Genomic DNA, 20,161 nt, shown 5'->3' with positions numbered 1-20,161 from the left:
GGAATGATGCGCTGATAGCATTTTAGAAAACCCTTTTCCTTATTTTAAGTAGCAAAAAAGTTTTCGTATTTACAGATAGGCATTTTTTTTATCTCCATCCCTAAGTATAGGGTCTTTATATTGCTATATAACCCTCCATTGAAGTAGAGAAATATTATGACATTGTAACATCTCTTAAGAAATGCAGTTTAAGACTTGTCACTATACATTGTACAAGAAATTGACAGTAAAGTTTCACTATGCTTTGAAGTATTAAATACAGGTCAAGAAAATAAAAGTAGAAAAAAAGCCGCATCTTGCTCTGACATGTCAGATGAAATTATGTGACAGGGAGAAAATTATGTGTATTTTAGATCACTTTCTATTATGTAACAGAAAAATCATTCCTTAATATGAAAATAGATATGTGCATATATTCATACATACATGAAATATTTCACATAAAGGCTAAGAAAGGGGGGGGTATGTATGTGTGTGAGAAGGTTAATTTAAATACTTATTTGCAAATATCTATGGAAACATTTCAGTTTGTTTACAGGTTTTTTTCTACACTTGCAATTTGCAAACAATGAAACTCAGTATCCTGATATCAGCACACTCACTGAAGGAATATTGCATACCACCAGTGATCAGTTCTAAAATTTTCAATAGTAATGTTTAAAAAAGAAGAGTTGGGATAGTCAAGGGAAATTAAAGTGTATGATCAGTCGTTCCATCCATAACATGAGCTAATAAGCAAGTAAACTCAAGCGTTCAGTTAAAAATTGCATTTTCCATTCAGTAGCCAAAACAGACATGTTTCCTGTATAAAGATAAGACATGTATGTCCCTTTCTGAGGAAAAGCAAATGCTAAATACCTCATGGGTTAGGTAAGTTTCCCAAAAGAGTTAATCCGTGTAAAAATGATTGTTTTTTTGATGCCAAGGGCAGTGATTCCTTAAACAATCTACTGAACAAGTGTGGGTCATAAGTTAGTGCTGCCTGGAGACAAAGTGAAGCAATTTTTTTCTAGGATAAAAATTAGAAAAAAAAAAAACCACACACACACACAAAAACCCAGCACAACCACACTTAAACAAAACAAAAAAGCTTTCTCATATCTGTCTTCCTATCTGGCAAGTTCTGTAAAGTTGTTACAGAGGATACACTGGTACAAGCATGTTAAATGACTAGTTCTATTTATCAAAAACTATAAGGAAAATAAGAGGGTAAAAGCCAACAGCATTATGCAACCTATAAACACCATGCAACCAATTAACTTCTTTATGAATCATTAGTTCAGAAAATCACATTAATAACATAGGTATCTTCAACAGTAAATAATAGGTCATTTCAGAAAACGGAGCTAAAAGCACTTTTCATGTTTCAAACAAACAAACAAAAATAAATAAGAACTTGACTATATTAGCTGATGATACAAAATTTATAATGATTTCCAGCCTCTCAACATAAGCTTAGTCAACATCTGGCATAATATTCTATACTTGTAAGTCTCAGTCTTGACTGACTAGATTAAGGCATGAAACCAAAAGTGGTGAATCACTCAGCATCTCACCAATCTGACATTGTAATATCAGAAGCTGGAGGAACAGAGTTGTTTCAAGCAACCTAAAAGGCAGCTTAATACTAAACTAAATTGAGATTTCCATTGTGAGCACAGTTGTATTTTTATTAACCTTTAAGTTATTGTATCTGTATAAATAGAAGATTGTATATGTTAAATGTAACTGTGTATTTTAAATGAGATGATACTTTAGTGAAGACGTCTCTCATCTGGAAACAGAAATAAATTCTAGTCAAAGAAATCATAGGTGTAGATTTATCTTCTGTTTTTCCACAAAAATCCTACAACAGAAATAGACCTACTGTGGAATTTATTAAAACAGTTTTAATAAATCAACTAACAGTGAATACTCACAGCAATAATGTAATTCAGAGAGAACAAGTACATATGACTGGACAATTGCTTGATGTAATTAAAACAGCAATTGTGTTGAAGGAGAGCAGAACACTGCTCGCAGTACAACAAAAAAAACAACCCAGTCTGATTACTGGTATGAATATAAGCTTTTCAAACTTACTTTGGGGGAAAATTTGTCTTAATTCATATGGCTAACCCATATTCTTTCCTCCTTTAACATAAGCAACAGTCAAAACTAAGGCATATATAGAAGAAAAAGCCTTCTGCAATTGCACAACCAAATTTTTATTTCTCTTTAATGAGGATTTCGGTTTGAGAGCACAATAAAGACAAATTAATTATGCTTTTAGTATCTGCAAATAGAAAACAAGTTGCTAATATGGAACTAACCTGAAACATCATACCTGTTTCATACTTCATAGCAATACCATTATTTCTTTGTACATTATATTCTTCATAATTGAATTAAGGAAAGAGTAAAAGGGATACATAGTTTACTAAACACTTATTCTTTAAAATTGCATAGGTAACTAATTAGCATTCCAGGGTGAGGAGTAGCTGCTCCATGATTGAGACTGAAAGCTCTCTGTGTATCATTTGGTCATTATAACTTAGTACTGGGAGATGGTAAAAGGCCCTGCAGCACGTTTTGCTGTCATCTCTCCTACCACTTGAATTCTCCATTCTTTATGTATCATAAGCACCAGTGTAGTTTTGCTTTCATGTGCAGTTTAGTGTAACCATTTTGTTTTATTTATGTGATAAACTGAATTATTTCTTGTATCTTTTAAGTAACTTCCTGAACCTTTTGCCATGCAAAGATTATTCAACAAAATGGTAACAATATAAAAAGTGCATTTTCATTTGGCTTTTTAGGCAGGATGAATTTAAATGCCTGCTTTTCAAACTTTGATACTTGAATCTACAATTTAAACAACATACTGGCATGTATTTCAGAGCATGACTTGCATCATATATATATGTTTATATGTATATACACTAGATACAATATAAGAACCCAGTATTTACCAGGATGCTAGAACCCTGCAGGGAGTTTCTAGTTAATTACTGATGACTCACTGGGACAGCTGTGGCTCATTATACTCAACATTGAATATAAAGGAATAATAAGTATACTACCCTCCTAGAACCCCCAGTAGTCTGGAGATTAGGTACTGAGGGGAATGAATTGCACAAGCTAGTATTGAAATAATGGGAAAAGGCTTGGTCAAAAAGTCCTAGCTGGCAACTTTTGCCTCTATTTTGTTTTGCTGCTTGTCAGAGCCAAGAACAATGATAATGCGCGTAACTTTTGTTCAGGGATGATGAGCCCTGCTTTTCTGTAAGCAACAGCAACAAGTATGGGAAAGTTTGTATTATAAGCAAGCAACAGAGAGGAATGCTGGCTCTACCTAGGTTGAATGGTTGAACATGGCTTCATCACAGAACAGATTTTGGCTCAGCCCAACCCGTTACTGTTGGTTCTGTGGTCAGGTGAAGGTCGTAGCTGGAAAGCAATGCATCTCAAACTTGTTTGTTGGCAGAAGCCAGCTGTGATTAGTGTATTCCAGTAAAGCTGTGTGCTTTTCTGAGTTAATAAACCTGCTTAGTTCTGCTAACAGTCTATGTTAAATGGCTTGATTTTTAGGAACTGGCAACCAAAACAATACAGCCAAGCTTAAACAACTTGTAGAGTGAAGTAGGATCATTCACTTAGGCATGTAGTAGTCTTGGCTACTTGTTGGTGAATGTTATTATCTCAGAGTTCAGATGAAACCTTTTTATTTCTAATTTTCTATTTGATTTAAACCTATTTTCTTCTGGTTACATGCTTTCTCTCTATGTAAATGTAGATGTGTATACACACATACCTTTGCACATGTTGTATGGACTCATCTGTATTTTGAACAACTTGACTAGAAGACTGCACATGCTAATCCTTCACCTACAGTCTTCTGAACCTAAACTCTAGAAAAATAATTTTAAATGTAGATTTTTTTCCCCTCTTCTTATTTTCCCATGTACAACATTCCATTGTGCTACATGATAAGAACAATTTTTTGAAAGGAGAATAGAATAGTTCCTGCAGGAAGGGATATACTTACAAAGAGCGTCTAGTCCTACCAAAAGTTAAAGCATGTTATCAAGGACATCGTCCAATGCCTCATAAACACTGACAGGCTTGAGGTATCAACCACCTCTGTAGGAAGCCTGTTCCAGCGTCTATCTGCTTGGTAAATAAATGTTTCCTAGTATCAAGTCTCAACCTCCTCTGATGCAGCTTTGAACCATTCCCAAGCATTCTATCATTGGATACCAGACAGAAGAGATCAGCACCTCCCTTTCCACCTCCTTTTTTTTTTCTTTCCCAGTAAAATGCATCTTAACTGATGGCACTGCTTCTTACTTTGAACTCCAACACTATCAGAGAACAGACTGTCACTTTTATCAGAAACCTTAAAAAATATTTTAAAGCACCTACAATAATGATAATGATTTAACCTTGTCTTAATTACTTTGCTAGCTATTTCTTCATGTGTAACAAAAGGGTAATTCTTCCTTTAGCCTACTAAAGTGTTCAGCAAAAATAGCCTGTATTATATTACTAGCAATAGTACTCCTACATAGTAATCAATATAAACACTTCCCTAAATTCTGAAAACTAAAGTATTGCATGCAAGTTCACTGTAGCAGCAAAAGAGGGGGTGTTAAGGATGGAACTAAATTTAACTGTTTCTAGTGGTTGTAATTCCCTTCTTTACATACTTGCTACAGTACTGTGGATGAAGTTTTAATCTATCTCCTTAAAGCTGAATCTCAGAAATACTGTACGCTTAAATAGCTCATCCCTCATGCAGACTACAGTTCATGTGGAAAAAGAAGTAACTACTGCAGCATTGCCTTGAGGAAATTTTAACCCTGTATGAGATGTGGAAAGGTAAGAATAACTCAGACTTAAAACATGTAACAGAGTTCATGGTCTAATTGTTGCAAATTAATAATCTCTTTGGGATTAGTAGTGAAAGAGATGGTACAGGCAAATCCCAGAAACCCTTCTTACAGTTAAGACATTGGAGATTTTTGAGGCCAGATTCTCTGCACTCCAAGAATACGTCAATGAAGACAGCGAAAAAACCTTAAAAGGGCAGTTTTAATGAGGTTTCATGTTTGATTGTTTTTCAAGGCCTGTTAGGAAACAACATGGTATAGATCTACATGCATAGGACATCTAGAAACCAATTGTGCTTTGAAGCTTATCCTTCACTGGTCTCCTTCACTACCATTATGTTTAGTATAAGTATTTTAACCCATTGTTGAAATTCAGTCCTAGGTGGATTTTCTGTTCCCATATCAACTTAGTGCTCATGGGAAGTGCTAGGTTGTGAGCAGGGAGAACACTCTGGCCATAATATAAGTCTAGTCAAGACAGTAGCATCTGACAGCAACAGCCATTCAAAGATTAACAGACTTTGTATCAAATCCTTTTTCCTTAGCTGTTCTTAGCCATCTTCTTTCCTTAGCTGACAGTCTCAACCAGGATGCTAGTTAGTACTTTTGGGGACATAAGCACCTCTCCAAGGAATATTCTCCCAGGCGCTAACTCATTTTATACTAGCCATTTAACTGCCACCTTAGACTAATGACTTTCTACTGTTACTGACCTGGACTTGATTCAAGTCTTGTACTATGTATCTCCACAGCAATAAACAAATTTGTCTTGTCAGTACTGATTGTTTATTTAGGCCCTTCTGAAAAAGCACGATGTGAAAGTCAGTTACACCTGGCAGGAAAAGAAACAGTATCAGTCAAAATATTTTAGTTTTATAACTTAATTTCTTCAGTTAATAAAGCATTTAACAAAAAACTTCAGGATAAGGCTTTTATATTTTGGAGAAGTTCTTCCAGTCAGAATTCATAGCATGAGCAACAGCATGCAGGATTCTACCTGGTAGAAGCTAAAGGCAACTATTTTCTATTGAAGAGAAAAGCAAGAGAAAAATATTCACTTATCTGAACCTTTGGGTACATCTTGAGTTTTTCTGTATTCTCCCATTACTATTTGTGAGATTAGAACTGACTGTGTCTCCAGTTTCCCTGTGTTCCCTGGCAAGTGAGCTCTGCCTCTAAGGAACATCCTGTGTAAGGAGCAGCGCACTGTGGCAGCATAGAGCCTGTCCTCTGCATTGCCATTTATAAAATCTACCATGTATTCATCTTTGGCTCTCAAGACTGTTCCGTTTCATCTGGGTCTGTCCATGAGCCAGCTAGTTATGCCACTGTTATTTCCCAAAGTTTAATGGCCATTTCCAGTAGAGGCGGAAACAAAGGGTAGGGAAAATCAATTCTACTTATGCCCTTTGCACACTGTTGATGAGGCCCTCTTATCAAAAAAGACACAAAGACATTTTAGTTTTCTCAGGCTAAACTAATTGAGAGTGCTGGCCAGATCATGCTAAGAGTAGAATCAAAATCCATGCTGTTTCTTTCCTTAGCCAGTTCATCTTACTTCTGTACAACCAACACATTGGAAACAAGATCTCAGGAAGGATGTGAGTCAGAGAAGCAGGTTCCATATGACTTGTGATTTACACTCTGCAGGTTCCTTACATATTGTCAAATGGATTGATCACCATTTTTTCAGTGCTCTAGGATGTCTCAATTATGTTTTTATATGACTTTACACATCATTATGGAATTTCTATCATCAGACTCTTACAAACTTTCAGTAAGTAGCAAAAAACTTTTGGTACATATTTTTAAGCAGTTAAAATGCAATTTCTATCTTTGCCCAGTTTTTGTTTTTTTTTTTTTTCCCCAAAACATTTAACTGAATAACAGTACCACATTAAACACAACATCTTAATCATATTGTGGGGCATTGAATCAGACACACTGAAATGCAACTTAAATACTCAGATTGCTTGCATTTTAAAAATCAGTATATGTGGTAATGGTACTCACAGTTACTCCGCCCCTGAAAGCCAAAACGACAAGAAACCTACAAACAACTGAACTTAACTATTTTATCACTCTCTCATGTACTGGACTGTGGTTGTCTGTGGGACAGCAGGAACACACACATTTCAAGGGTTGTCAAATCTATTTGCATATCACAAAAGCCCCTGTATTATAGCAACGGATGGCAGAAAACAAAAAGAAAGCTAGCACAAATTATATAATTCAGTAGCAGGGAATGATGGCCACTGCTAGTGAAATTAAGCACTGAAAGACACTAACACAATAACATAAAGCACATACTTTCATTTCTTCTTCAAATATTCTGTTAAAGAAAACAAAAAGGTTGGTTTCTCATCTTCACATAGAGGATAGAAATTTCTAAGATTAGCTAACATCATTGGAAGGTGTTACATCTGATCTCTTTGCTTTCTCTTAGTAATAAAAAGATTGCAATGTCAAATTCCACTGATTAATGTTACTTTAGTATCCAGTGATTGCAATGCAAATGTCATTGCAGTGCCCCAAAAAGGGACACAGATTCTCCTCTTTAAAGACAGCTTGAATTAATTTTGAGCAAAATAACTCTACATAAGAAAACAATTTACAGTGCAGCTGAACCTGTTTAAAGATAGTAAGACAGGAGGACACAAGTACCACACACTTTTTGGTTTCCTGAGACTTAATTTAAAAAGCCTATTCTCAGCATTTCCTCTATGGACACACTGGTCTTTATAGCACTGTTACAGTCTCAGAAAAAAAGAAAAAATCCTTGGATCAAGAAAACAAATCAAATATAAAAACTATAGGAAAAAAACCCTTTTTGGCACAAGCTTGTCTTATGACTTGTTTACATGTAATTTTGCATATGATACACTTCGATTTTACTTCCTTTCTTGATGATGTAATGAAGATTGCTTAAATAAAAGAACAAGGGGGGGAGTGTGGAGAACCAAACCAAACAACAGGTTAAGATGAGCAAGTCGGGAAAGCTGGTATGGGCACATTTGTTTGGTTGCAAGAGAGCACTCAACCATCAAAATAAATTAATTTCTTCAAGACTATTCTTCTTTCACTGTCTACACACTGTACTTCTTCTAATAGTCAAACAGAACTCATGTCTTAATTTCAGACTTGAGCTGTGGGCTAGAAGGAACCTTATGAATTTCAATGGGGAGAAGTGTAAGGTCTTGCACCTGGGAACATATAACCCAGGAGCACAGTCCAGATCAGGATCCGCCTGGCTGCAAAGCAGGCTGTGGAAAGGGACCCGAGGGTCTTGATGGACAAGAGGAGCAACACGAGAGAACAGTGCACTGCAGCAGCAAAGACCAACAGGATGCTGGGCTGCATCAACAAGGGCATCACTAAAGATACAGTCATCATCCTACTTTACTCGGTGCTTGTCAGACCCCATCCGGGGTACTGTGTTCACTTTTGGTCCCTGCTCTACAAAAAGGATGCAGATAGGCTGGAGAGGGTGCAGAGAAGGGCCACATTTATGATCAGAGGACTGGAGTACCTGCCATCTGAGGAGAGGCTGAGAAAAATGTGTTTCTTTGTTCCAGTACTTTACAGGGTGGCTACAAAGAAGATGAAGACTCCCTATTTACAAGGAATCATGTGGAGAAGACAAGAGGTAATGAGCACAATTTGCTCCTGGGGAGATTCTGATTGGAAACAAGAGGTACATTTTTCACCATGAGGACAGACAAAATATTGGAAGTCTCCCAAGGGAAGTGGTAGATTCCCCCACATTGGACAGTTTTATGTCTCAGCTTGACAGGGTGCTGAGCGATATCATATAAACTATAGTAGTACCTAGAGAGATTGGACCAGATGATCCTTGAGGTCCCTTCCAACCTGGCATTCTATGATTCAATTATATTTTATGGTCAAAAAAAACCACAAATTTGAACCATGTATCAAAAAACTATATTTTTGTATTACTGACTGAGAGATGTGTTTGTACTTCACATAATTCTTAAAGTAATATGAAAATGGAGAGTTCTTTTAAACATGAATGGAACAATCATTGATGCAATATTTTTCCTAATAGCATGTTCCAAGTAAACTGTGACAAAGTTCAAAATTAATATTAGAACTGAAGTCTGAAGTAAAAAAAAAACAACAAAACAATCAAACAAAAAAACCCAAAACCACCAACCAGTCAAATAAAACCCCCCAAAAATTAAAAAAACTCATCCTTATAAAGGGCAGATTAGCAAAATACATCCTCTTACATAATAAAAGTTGACTTTGCTTTTGCATTTACCTGTGCATAAAAACTCTGTTGAACCCTAATATCCTTTTTTGTTGGTGGCAGACATTTTCTTGTTAGCTGTTCCTTTTCCAAAACAAGTCAACCTGTTCTGGAATTTAATTTTAAATGTATAGAATTTCTTAAAAATAATAATATTCAGCTTCTTCTAGTGTATGCCATTGTTCTTCCAGATACTCAATCATTTGACATTCATACTGAATGCTATATTGGTGGTAAGGCAAAAAAAAAGCATATATAGGTGTTACTACATTAATATTAATAAATACTCAAGTATCTGAAATTATACTATGCTGGCCTTGAAATCCTCTGGTCATTAAAGAAATTGTTACTTTTCTCTGGAAAGTAATTGCCTTCTACAAAACAGAACTTTCAGAACTCCTGATGTAATGTATTTCACTAATGCTTCTATTCTGTAGATTTTGGCATACTAATCTGACATGAATATTGGCTAAAATACGTAAGAAAGAAACACACTTCCTTTCAGATTATTATGGATAGCTAGGCAAAATATTTCCATTAGAAAATTCTATATGCTGCTCCCTATCAGGCTAGTTTATTTTCCTTTGTCCTATACAAGACTAATGGGATATACAATCACTTAGAAAACCATGTTAGGAAAAAGAGATATCAATAGGTGCATCATTCTTATGGAACCTGGACAAACTTGGGTATATAAATCCATACAAGCTATTAAATTCACTGTGGGTGGCTCTGGAAATGAGTCACAAATTGTTGACATATAGGAGAATACTTGAAAGATTAATCAACTTATCTGCCCTGCTGTATTTTTTCCTAAGCACTCTGTTTTGGCCACCAGATGATATCTGGTCTGATCCTATACATTGGTTGGGTTTTCTATATATGGGATTCATTAATAGTTCTGTGGAAGGCTGGCACACAAGAATACTGCCAGGACCAGAAACCTTTCCAGGTTATGATTAGACTTAAAGAATCAAGTTACATATCAACTATGTAAGTAGACTTGCTGTTCTAGCTCTGCATTCACACATCAGCAAGTAAAAAAAATAATTGCTTTCAGGAAAGTTTTTTGAGTTCTTTATATAAGCTACAGACTGAAAAAAGGTAAAATTTCAGTTTTGGATGTAAAAAGAAATTAAGATTGAGTCTTTTTATATGTCATTCTATGTTTTGTTTACAAAACGTTTTTACAAACTACATTACTTTAAAAAGAAACAAAAAGAGAACACTGACTTTACTTAATGTGGAAAATGCAGCAACTTATGAAACTAATGTATATATCAGTAACTCAGGGTAGTACTTAACTATTCTGTATGCTTGCACTCCATTTCTACTCAAACTTTTAATACAAGAGTAGTTAAAATTCAAATTTTTGCTTATGACATAGATAGGCATATGCCAGTTTAATACACTAGAGATCTGATTTTTTTTTAAGATTTTTTAAATCAGATCTTTGTGAATGTTAGTAATTGTTTTGGTTCAACTGTGTGACTAATTAGACACGTGCTTGTCCCTTCAGTCCAAGCACACCATTTTGAAAATAGTCAGATTTTTTATCCAAATCAATAATCTGTACATGACATTTTTAAAACTGGATTCAAGGAAAAGATGGATTATTTTCTTAGCTTCTTAAGTTCTTTTTTGCATATAGAGAAAACTACCCCAGCTTTTAAAACACCAAGCATGAAACAAACTTGTATGAGAAAAAGACAAAAGTAGTAAAATTGTGTATTTTAGAGGTATTATGTAATAAAATATTGACATTTGATGCAATTAACATTAAATAAATACAACAGTAGTTGGGAACCAGCAGTAGAGAACAAAACGTATTTTTCACTGAAATGAAGAAATGCCCCTATAAAGGACTTCTTTTGGATCTTCATTATACTTGAAAACTAGAAGGGAGAGAAAGATCTAATGTTGTCCAGGAAACTGAAGAAACTGTCATTAAATACAAATAGAGAACTGGGAAAATACAGCATGCTAAAAGGGCTCCTCTGAACTGAGGAAAAATAAATTTCTGTTGCCTATCTGCATTAGGGTTTTTTCTAGGAAAAGAGGCTGCTGTGGATGCAACTGTTGCTAAATATTCCATTCATAAACCAGATGTATCTTCTTCCTTGAGTCTGTAAATTTTGGAATGCATTTTGTCCTCCTTCTACATTCAGGACTCTGACAGTAATCAAAGGGAGTTCTGCAGTCTGCATCAGTGGGAGGCAGTCTGAGCTAGCAGCTGGCATGGAGGAGTTGGACAGAAGCCTAACTCTACTGAGTCAGTAGCAAAATGCTCATCGAGTTGACTGCAAACTGCAAGTTGGTGTCCAAATTATTACTTTTTGAGGTAAGAGTAGTGTCTGGATCAATTAACAAATGAAAGATCAACTCCCAGATGAAAGATCAATTCATAGCACGACACTGGATGTATGGCTTCGCTTTTAGTTCTCTGCTTCTCAGTTTAGTATGTTCTTCCATATCCACCTCAGTGAATTGATTTGAAATTCATAGATAAGGCAGGTTATGTAACCACAATCATCTAGATCTCACGAGCACTTGCAGGAAGAACTGACTCATCAAGATGTGACCATGTGTGTACACCCACATGCATATATAAACCCTTCCCTCTCACTGCTGTATCCTAACAGATTTAACCACAGGTCTTTTAAAAACTGAATGAATGTAAACATAGACTTCCGTTTTTAAATTTAATAAAAGAAAGGTAAGTTTTAGTTAATGGCAGTTCAAGTTGTCTGATATCAATATACTACTTTTAAGAGTGATGAAAAGTTACTGCTGTACAAATTTTCTTTTTAAGAGCAGGATACTGAATCAGGAGTGGAGGAAGCAGTCTCATAACATTGCTTAGAAAAAATAAGCCATATGCTATTCTTTGTTATGAAGCCCAAAGAGAACTGGAGCAACAGACATAGAACAGCAAGAGGAATAACAATGCTATTCAGAAAATCAGAAAAATGATGAATAATTTGTTAGCTTTACTACTTCCAATACAGAAATATGCGTTCTTTCTTTGATTGTGGAGACAAACATACATTCTCTGAGCAGTCAAAATCCTAATCAAGCTGAAAACTATTCACAGTGATACTCAGGCATAGTTAATTAATAGATATCATAGACAAGTTGTTGGTATTTCTCTGGAAAATAAAATTTCATAGAATATAACAAGGTGAGAAGAGGATCTAAACAGGCACACTATCCTGGCAGCTTCAGCAAGTGTCATTTCTGCTCACAGTTGGCCCATATTTGGTACTTTGCATTGTACATTTGAAATACAATGTAAACATAGATTAGTAGGTAAGATGCAATAAACCTTAGTATAACAACATATAATGCACAACCTAAAATACTTGCTCATTCTTCTGTAGTATGTTGTTAAATTTATAAAATATGTATGCAAAAATGTTTATCAGCACTAGGAATTTGTAACATAATCAAAATACACTTCCCTCATTTCAATTGTAAGGATACTTATCTAACACATAATGAACTCATACCACATACGTTTTGAAACTTAGAAATGTTGCTGTGCATATGATTTTGAAAATTATGTATTCCTCTGCTAAAAAACCTTAAGAGACATATGGGGTAAGGTCATCGAAAGGAACATGGTAAAAGAATAAAAAAAGACATTCAAGGAGGAAAACAGGCAATGTTCTTTGCAGCCAATATACTTCCCAGGTTCATTGCTATACTTAGACTACACTAGCCTAACAGGGATGTCTGCACACTGTGCATTCTGTATTAGGCTCTGTGCCTTTTTTTCTCTTATAAAATGTTTTTTTAAATATCAGAATACTCCATTCTCCAAACAAACTGGTTCAAGATATAATCCATTGCTGAATATGTGTTCTAAAACATTACCCACCTATGTTGCTAGGTTTACAGAATCCAGAGTTCTTATGTGCCTAATTATGGGTTACAATTTATCAGAAACATGTGTAAGAATTTCTTATGTGTATGTATTATATAATAATTTGTGCAGCACTTTCTGGTATTTTGGGCTCATGCATGCAGTGTAACATTTAAGAAAAAGTGGATGTGGCAGCACTGAAAGAAGAAACCAACCAAAAAACATACTTTCAGCATGCCATCACTACACTGAAGACCTTTACTTACTCAAAGTCTCAGATGGACTAATATTAACATTTTCAGGACACAGTTTTGAAAATAAAATTATTCACGTGCAATTTTAGGACCTGACTTCAAGAGAACAGAACATCTGAAAATAATGGGAACTGAAAAACTACAGTAATTCTATGGAATAAGTCAATGAATGTCTGGTTTGCAATGTTCACAACAAGGATATTTAAGTCTTCAAGAACATTAACCTGTGTTATTTACACTGCAATAAGCTAAAGGGAAAAGGATTCTGTAAACATGGATTCTGCAAACTAATGGATTCTTTTTTAAAATCTAATTAACATTTTGGTCCAGAGAACAAATTAATATTCTATCTTACAAGCTGAAGTGAGAGAATGCCCTTACAGATAAAATTAATTACATATATTAATTGTCAAAATTCCTTGCACATTTTCAATTCATTATTTCACATGCCATGATCCCATTCTCCGCACTGATGGTGGAACTTTGACACTTATGGTCTAAATCTGAAATTGCCATTGTGAATGTAGTATATTATCAGACTACATGAAGAAAGAGGAATGCATCCCTCTTCCTTCCCTTCATCTCAGCCACAGTGTAATTTATCTAATGATTTCTTTGAGGGAGTCAAATAACTGAATCACAAAAATTCTGAGCTCCTTTCCAAGCTGTGCCCCTTACTTCATTCTTCTGTGACTACAGACATGTCACAATCTTTCTTTACTCCATTTCCTCCTGTAAAAATGGAAGCTGTAAACCATTCTCTTATTTTCCTTTTTTCATGGAGGTAACTGCTGTTCTCCAGCCCTTACACATTCGATACTGCAACATGAGCTAACTTAAAATACTGTCCTGCAGACCAAAGATACATTCATGTGGAAATACCTGAGCTAATTTTAACACAGGTATCTCAGGTGTAGCAATCTAATTATGAACGCATGGAAACAAATCTCCAGGGTAGAACATGTGAGTTAAACTCTACAGTGTTGCAGTTTCACTGCTGTAAGTACTCTAGCTAAATTAAACAAAAAATAACACTGAGTAGGCCATTACATGTATGAATAAATAATAAGTATACAGAAATCTGGGGGGAACAAAATAATATAATGAAATATTTCTAAGCAGGCTGCAAGAAACTCTGCTTAGAGATCATATCTGTAATTACGAACACAGACATTAATATGAAAAGGCCGTATTCCTCAAATGATGAGAATACCAGTCCAGCTATCCCTACCTGCATCAGAAGAAACAGAACTTCATGGAAAGAAAAAAGTAACAGGTATATGATGATTACAGATTCAAAAACCAGGGAATATATGTAATTCACAGGGAAGATAAATTATAATGTAATAATTCACAATATTTAAAAAGCAATATAGAACACTTCCGTTTTCTTTATCATAATGATAAAAAGGAACAGTCACTAAAACTGTTATATAAGAAAAAAAATGCAAATAAAAATAAAACCATTTTGATAAGAGTTCCAATACATTTCCTGTTGAAAGATACCATTCAGGCCAGTAACTTGAAGAGGCTTAATGGCTTGTAATAAATTAGGTTAATTATCATTATTAGTATTACTGTTAGTTAGAAAAATCACAATTTAAAGCACATGCTAACTATTAACTATTAGAATCACAAGGTAATTCTGGAAGTATCTGACTTTTTTTTTTTTTAACTCCCATGAGTTGTGGTATTAGGCATGGTCAGATACAGGAGGCTATGACTAAAAACCAAGAAAATCATTTAACATGGTAATATCTTTATCCTTGATATACAAATACGAATGTAATACAAATGAATTTTCTCAAGAATATTCTTGTGCAATTTATATTAAGACAGTACCATCCTAATAACAAAACTAGAAAAGAAGGCTGCACATGTGAGCAGAATTTCCTTGTACAGAAAGCTCCAAGGCCAGGGGATAAATTCACTCAGAAGTTACTTCTGGTTCTGCAGATTTTACTAATTAACAAGATCTTTGCATACTGAATCTTCACAGTCAATCTGCTAACATTTCTCTTTTTTTCTTCCCCCCCTTTTTCTTTCCCCTCCTGCAGCTGACAACACAGCTAATCATCAGAGCAAAACTTCAATCTACATCTGACAGCCATGTAGGCTGGTAGGTAATGTACAGCATATTCTAAGAAAACCAGCCCCTTTATGCTTATTTTTCTTTCCAGCATTTTATCCTTTCCTGAAAAAACAGAAATGAGGCCTCTTACCAGCAAACAGAAATCTGAATTTCCTTTTTACTCAGACTGTAAGCTCAACCTTCTTATGTTTGCCTTAACTATAAAAATTACTTGGCTTCCTTAGTCATCCTAGCTTTCAAAAAAAGTACTAAATGTATCAGAGGATTTAGCATACCATGCTGAAAATAATCACTTCTATTAGTTATATAGCAATTAGATCTAACTGCATTGTTTCACATCAACTGAAATTAAATGGTAAATATTTGAAGTAATAACAATTCATTAGTAAGACAGCTTCCAAAGTGCTGTTTCCATGGAAAATCTGCATGAAAATCCAGTATAAATTTTTATTAAAATCTAACCAACATAGACTCTGAAGATAACCTAGATTCCAATTAAAAGTGACAAATGAACACTTGACAGATTTCAATTTCAATTCTGTTTCTGTCAGAATGATCCATTAATACTGAAGATTACATTATCAGAATTTGAACCGTACAATTGTGCTTAAAATAGTAAAAATACAAGTGGCCTTAGAATCAGATTGCAGAAGACTCTCACTAAAATATCAGATATTACATATATGAAGGAAGAAAAGCACATTCCATCCTGTTCTGTCATTATATATAATGTTAACAACAACCTCTGGAGGCAGGTGACATGCCACTGTTGAAATCTTATTTTTAAAATGTGACAGCAAAATCCAAAAGTCCGTAGAGTATAATTTTCTTCACAATGTCACCCATCTTTCCAAGGTCTGCATTCAAGGTTTTATAAAAAAGAAGGAATTCCCAACCAGTATATGCAGACATTGCTTTGCTTTTTTTTTTCATGGTTATTTTGTTTTCATTGACTTATCCATGGCATAATATATTTATCTACCTTTATGTTTCTCTCTATTCTATCTATACAATACCTTTAAAAAAACTGAAACCAACAAATTCAGCCTACCAAAAATAAAATGTTATTTCCAAAAAATCAAACTAATGTCTAAAATAATTTAATTACTAGAATGCAATGCCATTTTTTGTACAAACACAAAAACTTAAAAACTGGTTTGCTGTAATTTCTTACATCACTCACACTCTTCATTTTCAATTACACTTCATCAAGTGTGATGATTTTCACTGGCTGTCAAATATGTTAAAATTATATTGAATTGTGGCTCTCCAGTTTTCTCATTTTTGTTTAACCATATTCCATCTTTCATACTTTCTGAACTCAGAATTTGATATCTAGCAAGCCACTATTACACTGCTATATACCCAGAGGAATTAACAAACTGTTTAGTTTGATTATCTTAACCGTGAAATCTCACTACAAAGCTCACAATAAAATAATCATCACAATTTAGGTACAAAGTCTACAAACTTTTTTCTGACATTTTTCTAGTAATACCAGTATCACTTTCTCCCCTACCACACACCCAGAAAAACAAAATGTAAAGAGATATATTCATATAAACAAATGAGGAGAATACATAAATGAGATTATATAGACATATATACGTAACCGAATATATCTACTTTTTTATGGAAATACCATCTTCTTTTTTTGTTATTCGGTCATTTGCATTTTAATGACCGAATAAGGATATGCATTTTAAGCATATGTAGACTGGTGTAGCCATTCTTCAGTCATACATACTAGATCTGACAATATCTTACCATGGAGAATAATATGCTTTATTGGGTCAACGTGTTTATCTCAGGAAAGACAAAAAGCCAAGAATAATTATCCAGTGCTGTAACCCAAAAAAATAAAGCATGCACTTAACCAAACCAAATCATTCATTCCATAACAGAAAATACACCACCCTTCTTGCATATACCCACCAATTCCAACTGGATTAGCATATCCATTATTTCATTGTTTATTAAAAATCTGTACACTTTGACATACAATAATTTGTTTTCTTGCTTATGGGTAAGTGAAAAGACAATGAAGTCAGTGTCTGACTCCATAAAAACATTTTAAAAATCAGGTTTTCTGAAATACATTTCAAATTTCAAACTTGTTTCTTTTTAATTCTAAATATTTTTAGATAGAAAATAATGCAAAGCCTGAAATTTAAATTACCTTTATTTTTTAATAGCTGAGAAATCACTATATAATAAATAAGGATTCAGCATTTCTCCTTTCTACATAAATAGACTGAATTTAAATGAATGTTCTAAAAGTACTGTAGAAAATAAAGTGTGAAGAAAAGGAAAGTAATGTTATTTTCTAAATAATGAAGAATGGACTTGACACACAGTGTTACTTTGGAAACAGTCTAAAACACTTTTAGGGAAAAGGGCATTTCCTAGAGCAGGGTTTTTTAATCCTACTTTCTTTTGTTGATTCTGTACATACTACATTCTGGGAAATTTCCTAAGTAGTTGTTGAATCAAAAATGGAAGGAAAAGAGAATCCATGTTTTTTATGGTCTTTTATCTAAAAAGAAAAGCATGGAATTTAATTCAATTACCATCTCCCCAGCCCTCTACTGGCATTTTTTTGAATGTTTTAAATGTTTCTGCTTCTGCAGTATAGCATTTAATAATGTAAAGTAAATGAAATGCTGGCTTTATTAGTTATGTTCCATTATTTTGTATATCTGCATTTTAGCAAGCTTTAAAATAAAATAATTACCATTTCAACTATTTATTATATTTTATTTATTTTTTTGACTGACCTTTCAAAAGTCTACTTAGTATCACTTGCTAGTGAGTTTATGTGTGTGAATGTCATGTTTGCCCCTACCATTTTCCATATGCTCTGCCTCACCAACACTGCCATCCGGCGTAGTCCTTTCGTAGTTGTCCTCTGGGAGTGGAAGGGCACCCAGTCTTGGCCCTGATGAACTCTTACTGCTTGGTGTTTCTGACTCCTCCAGACCGCTGTCATAGCAACTCTGCAATGACCCTTGATGTGGGTCCTGAGGCTGACTCACAACAGAAAACGTCACTCTACGAAATGGCTGCAAGAGAAAAGATTCTGAATGTCACTGAGAAGTTCAGTCTTTGAACAACGGATTCTCAAAACATGACTTAAACAAACTAATATTTTAACATTTAGCAATTAAACAATTTTGTCTACATTAAAGCAAATAGCAAGTACAGTCCTTAAAAGCCACTGGACAAAGTATCTGTGGATTTTTGCTGTGATATACACTTCAGAACCTTCATGCCGTTTTTCATAGCCTCCTTTCAAATGGCTGCATGAACTAAGAAAGCTGGCTTATAATTATTTATAAGTTCTGTGCAGTTTTACTCAATGGTAATAATTTGAATGGAGGTTACATCAGACTGCATAAAGGTACCTGGCAGTGTGTGTGTGTATATATGTGTAAGACTATAGACGGGTATAAATGCTCACCTGTAAAAAATAGTGGGTATTAACAACATAGCAGCACACCCATAAGCCTTTTATAAAATCACTTCCTGTGGTTTTGAGAGCTAGTGATATGTGAAAGATTGGGAAAAAAAAGAAGGGGGGGGGGGGGGGTTAAGAAAAAAGGGTTGAGTCTCTTAGTTTCTTTGCCATAAAATTCAGTGCCTGGAGACAAGGTGTGTTGCCAGATGACTTAATAAAGCCTTTAAAGTACTGTGAGCACAGCTGACACCACATGTTTCCACTGGGACTGTACAAACATAGATTGTTAGAGATTTATATTCATTCAAAATGACAGATATTACTGTTGCTCTAGAAGCCTACATGCTGAACCCTGGCACCAGTGAGCGTTCTAGGAAATGGGAGAGTCAATCCTTCACATTTCAGAGGACACAGATGGCAGGCAGGATTTTCATTAAGAAGCTAGGGGATTCTCCCAGGATTTGAAATACATTCACGCAGTAAGTACATTTCAAATAACTTAATGATATATTTGACCTAACTTACTGTTTGCAAGGCTAGATAATCACAGATAAGTAGCTGATGTTCTAGAAAGCGCCTTCTTAAACAAACACTAATAGATCCATTTTATAAGACACTATGTAGACTTTCTTACGTTTCAAATGTGAGGTCTGAGAGCGTGCCCACCTTTGGATTCAAATTTGTTTCAAGCTCTACGTCAGAATGAGACACAGGCATGCATCACCCCCACACCTCTGGTCACTACAGGTGGAACCATTTATGCAGGGCAGAGGAAGGAAACAGCAAGTACAATGACTTACACAAGCCGTGAAGAACAGAATTTCACATTGGGCTTAAAAGTAGCAGGCAGGGTGGGTGACATTTCAGTTAGAATTTTTAGTTGTTTGTGGGTTGTTTTTTTTTCGAGGATAAAGTTTCCAAGATATAAAGATACCCAGTACTGATGATAAACAGATTGGATGATAAATACAACACTAAGTCTTCTGGCAGAAGTAGATCATAAGTTTATAAAAGTGTGTGTTACTAGAAATACTAGAAACTTCTAAGGGGATAGTTATGGTATTGTCATTGTGAGGTTTTGGCTTTTTAATGTTTTCTTCCATTCCTCAGCTGCAAAGGACTTTTATACCAATTTACAGCTTCGTATCATATCCAGTGCAAGGAGAACAGAGGAGCAAAAGAAAAATAATTGAGAGGACAAATAACTCACATTAAAAGAGCACATTAAAATAGAACTGCTAGCTCCTTCCACTAACACGGGAATAGTAGAAAGCATAGAAGAGAATTAGAACTGCTATGTTAAGACCATATAGCTACAATACACAATTGGAGTATCTTTTCCTTGTATATGC

The 20,161-nt window shown here is 34.7% G+C and overlaps 1 protein-coding gene across 1 annotated transcript in view; it reads right to left on the bottom strand.

Moving 5' to 3' along the window:
* The window catches only part of PCDH7 (protocadherin 7), a gene marked incomplete at its 5' end in the record, with an annotated part of 253,296 nt that overhangs the window by 108,623 nt on the left and 124,512 nt on the right, over nt 1-20,161 (bottom strand). The window contains one exon of the mRNA XM_010006414.1: nt 18,198-18,414. Within this exon, the coding sequence (XP_010004716.1) occupies nt 18,198-18,414 (217 nt within the window). The remainder of the gene's footprint in view (nt 1-18,197; nt 18,415-20,161) is intronic.

This window comes from Chaetura pelagica, unplaced genomic scaffold, assembly GCF_000747805.2.
Source record: "Chaetura pelagica isolate M959 unplaced genomic scaffold, ChaPel_1.0 scaffold190, whole genome shotgun sequence".
Taxonomy (NCBI): domain Eukaryota; kingdom Metazoa; phylum Chordata; class Aves; order Apodiformes; family Apodidae; genus Chaetura; species Chaetura pelagica.
The sequence above is the reverse complement of the archived record's forward strand: the minus strand, read 5'-3'. Positions and strand labels throughout refer to the sequence as shown.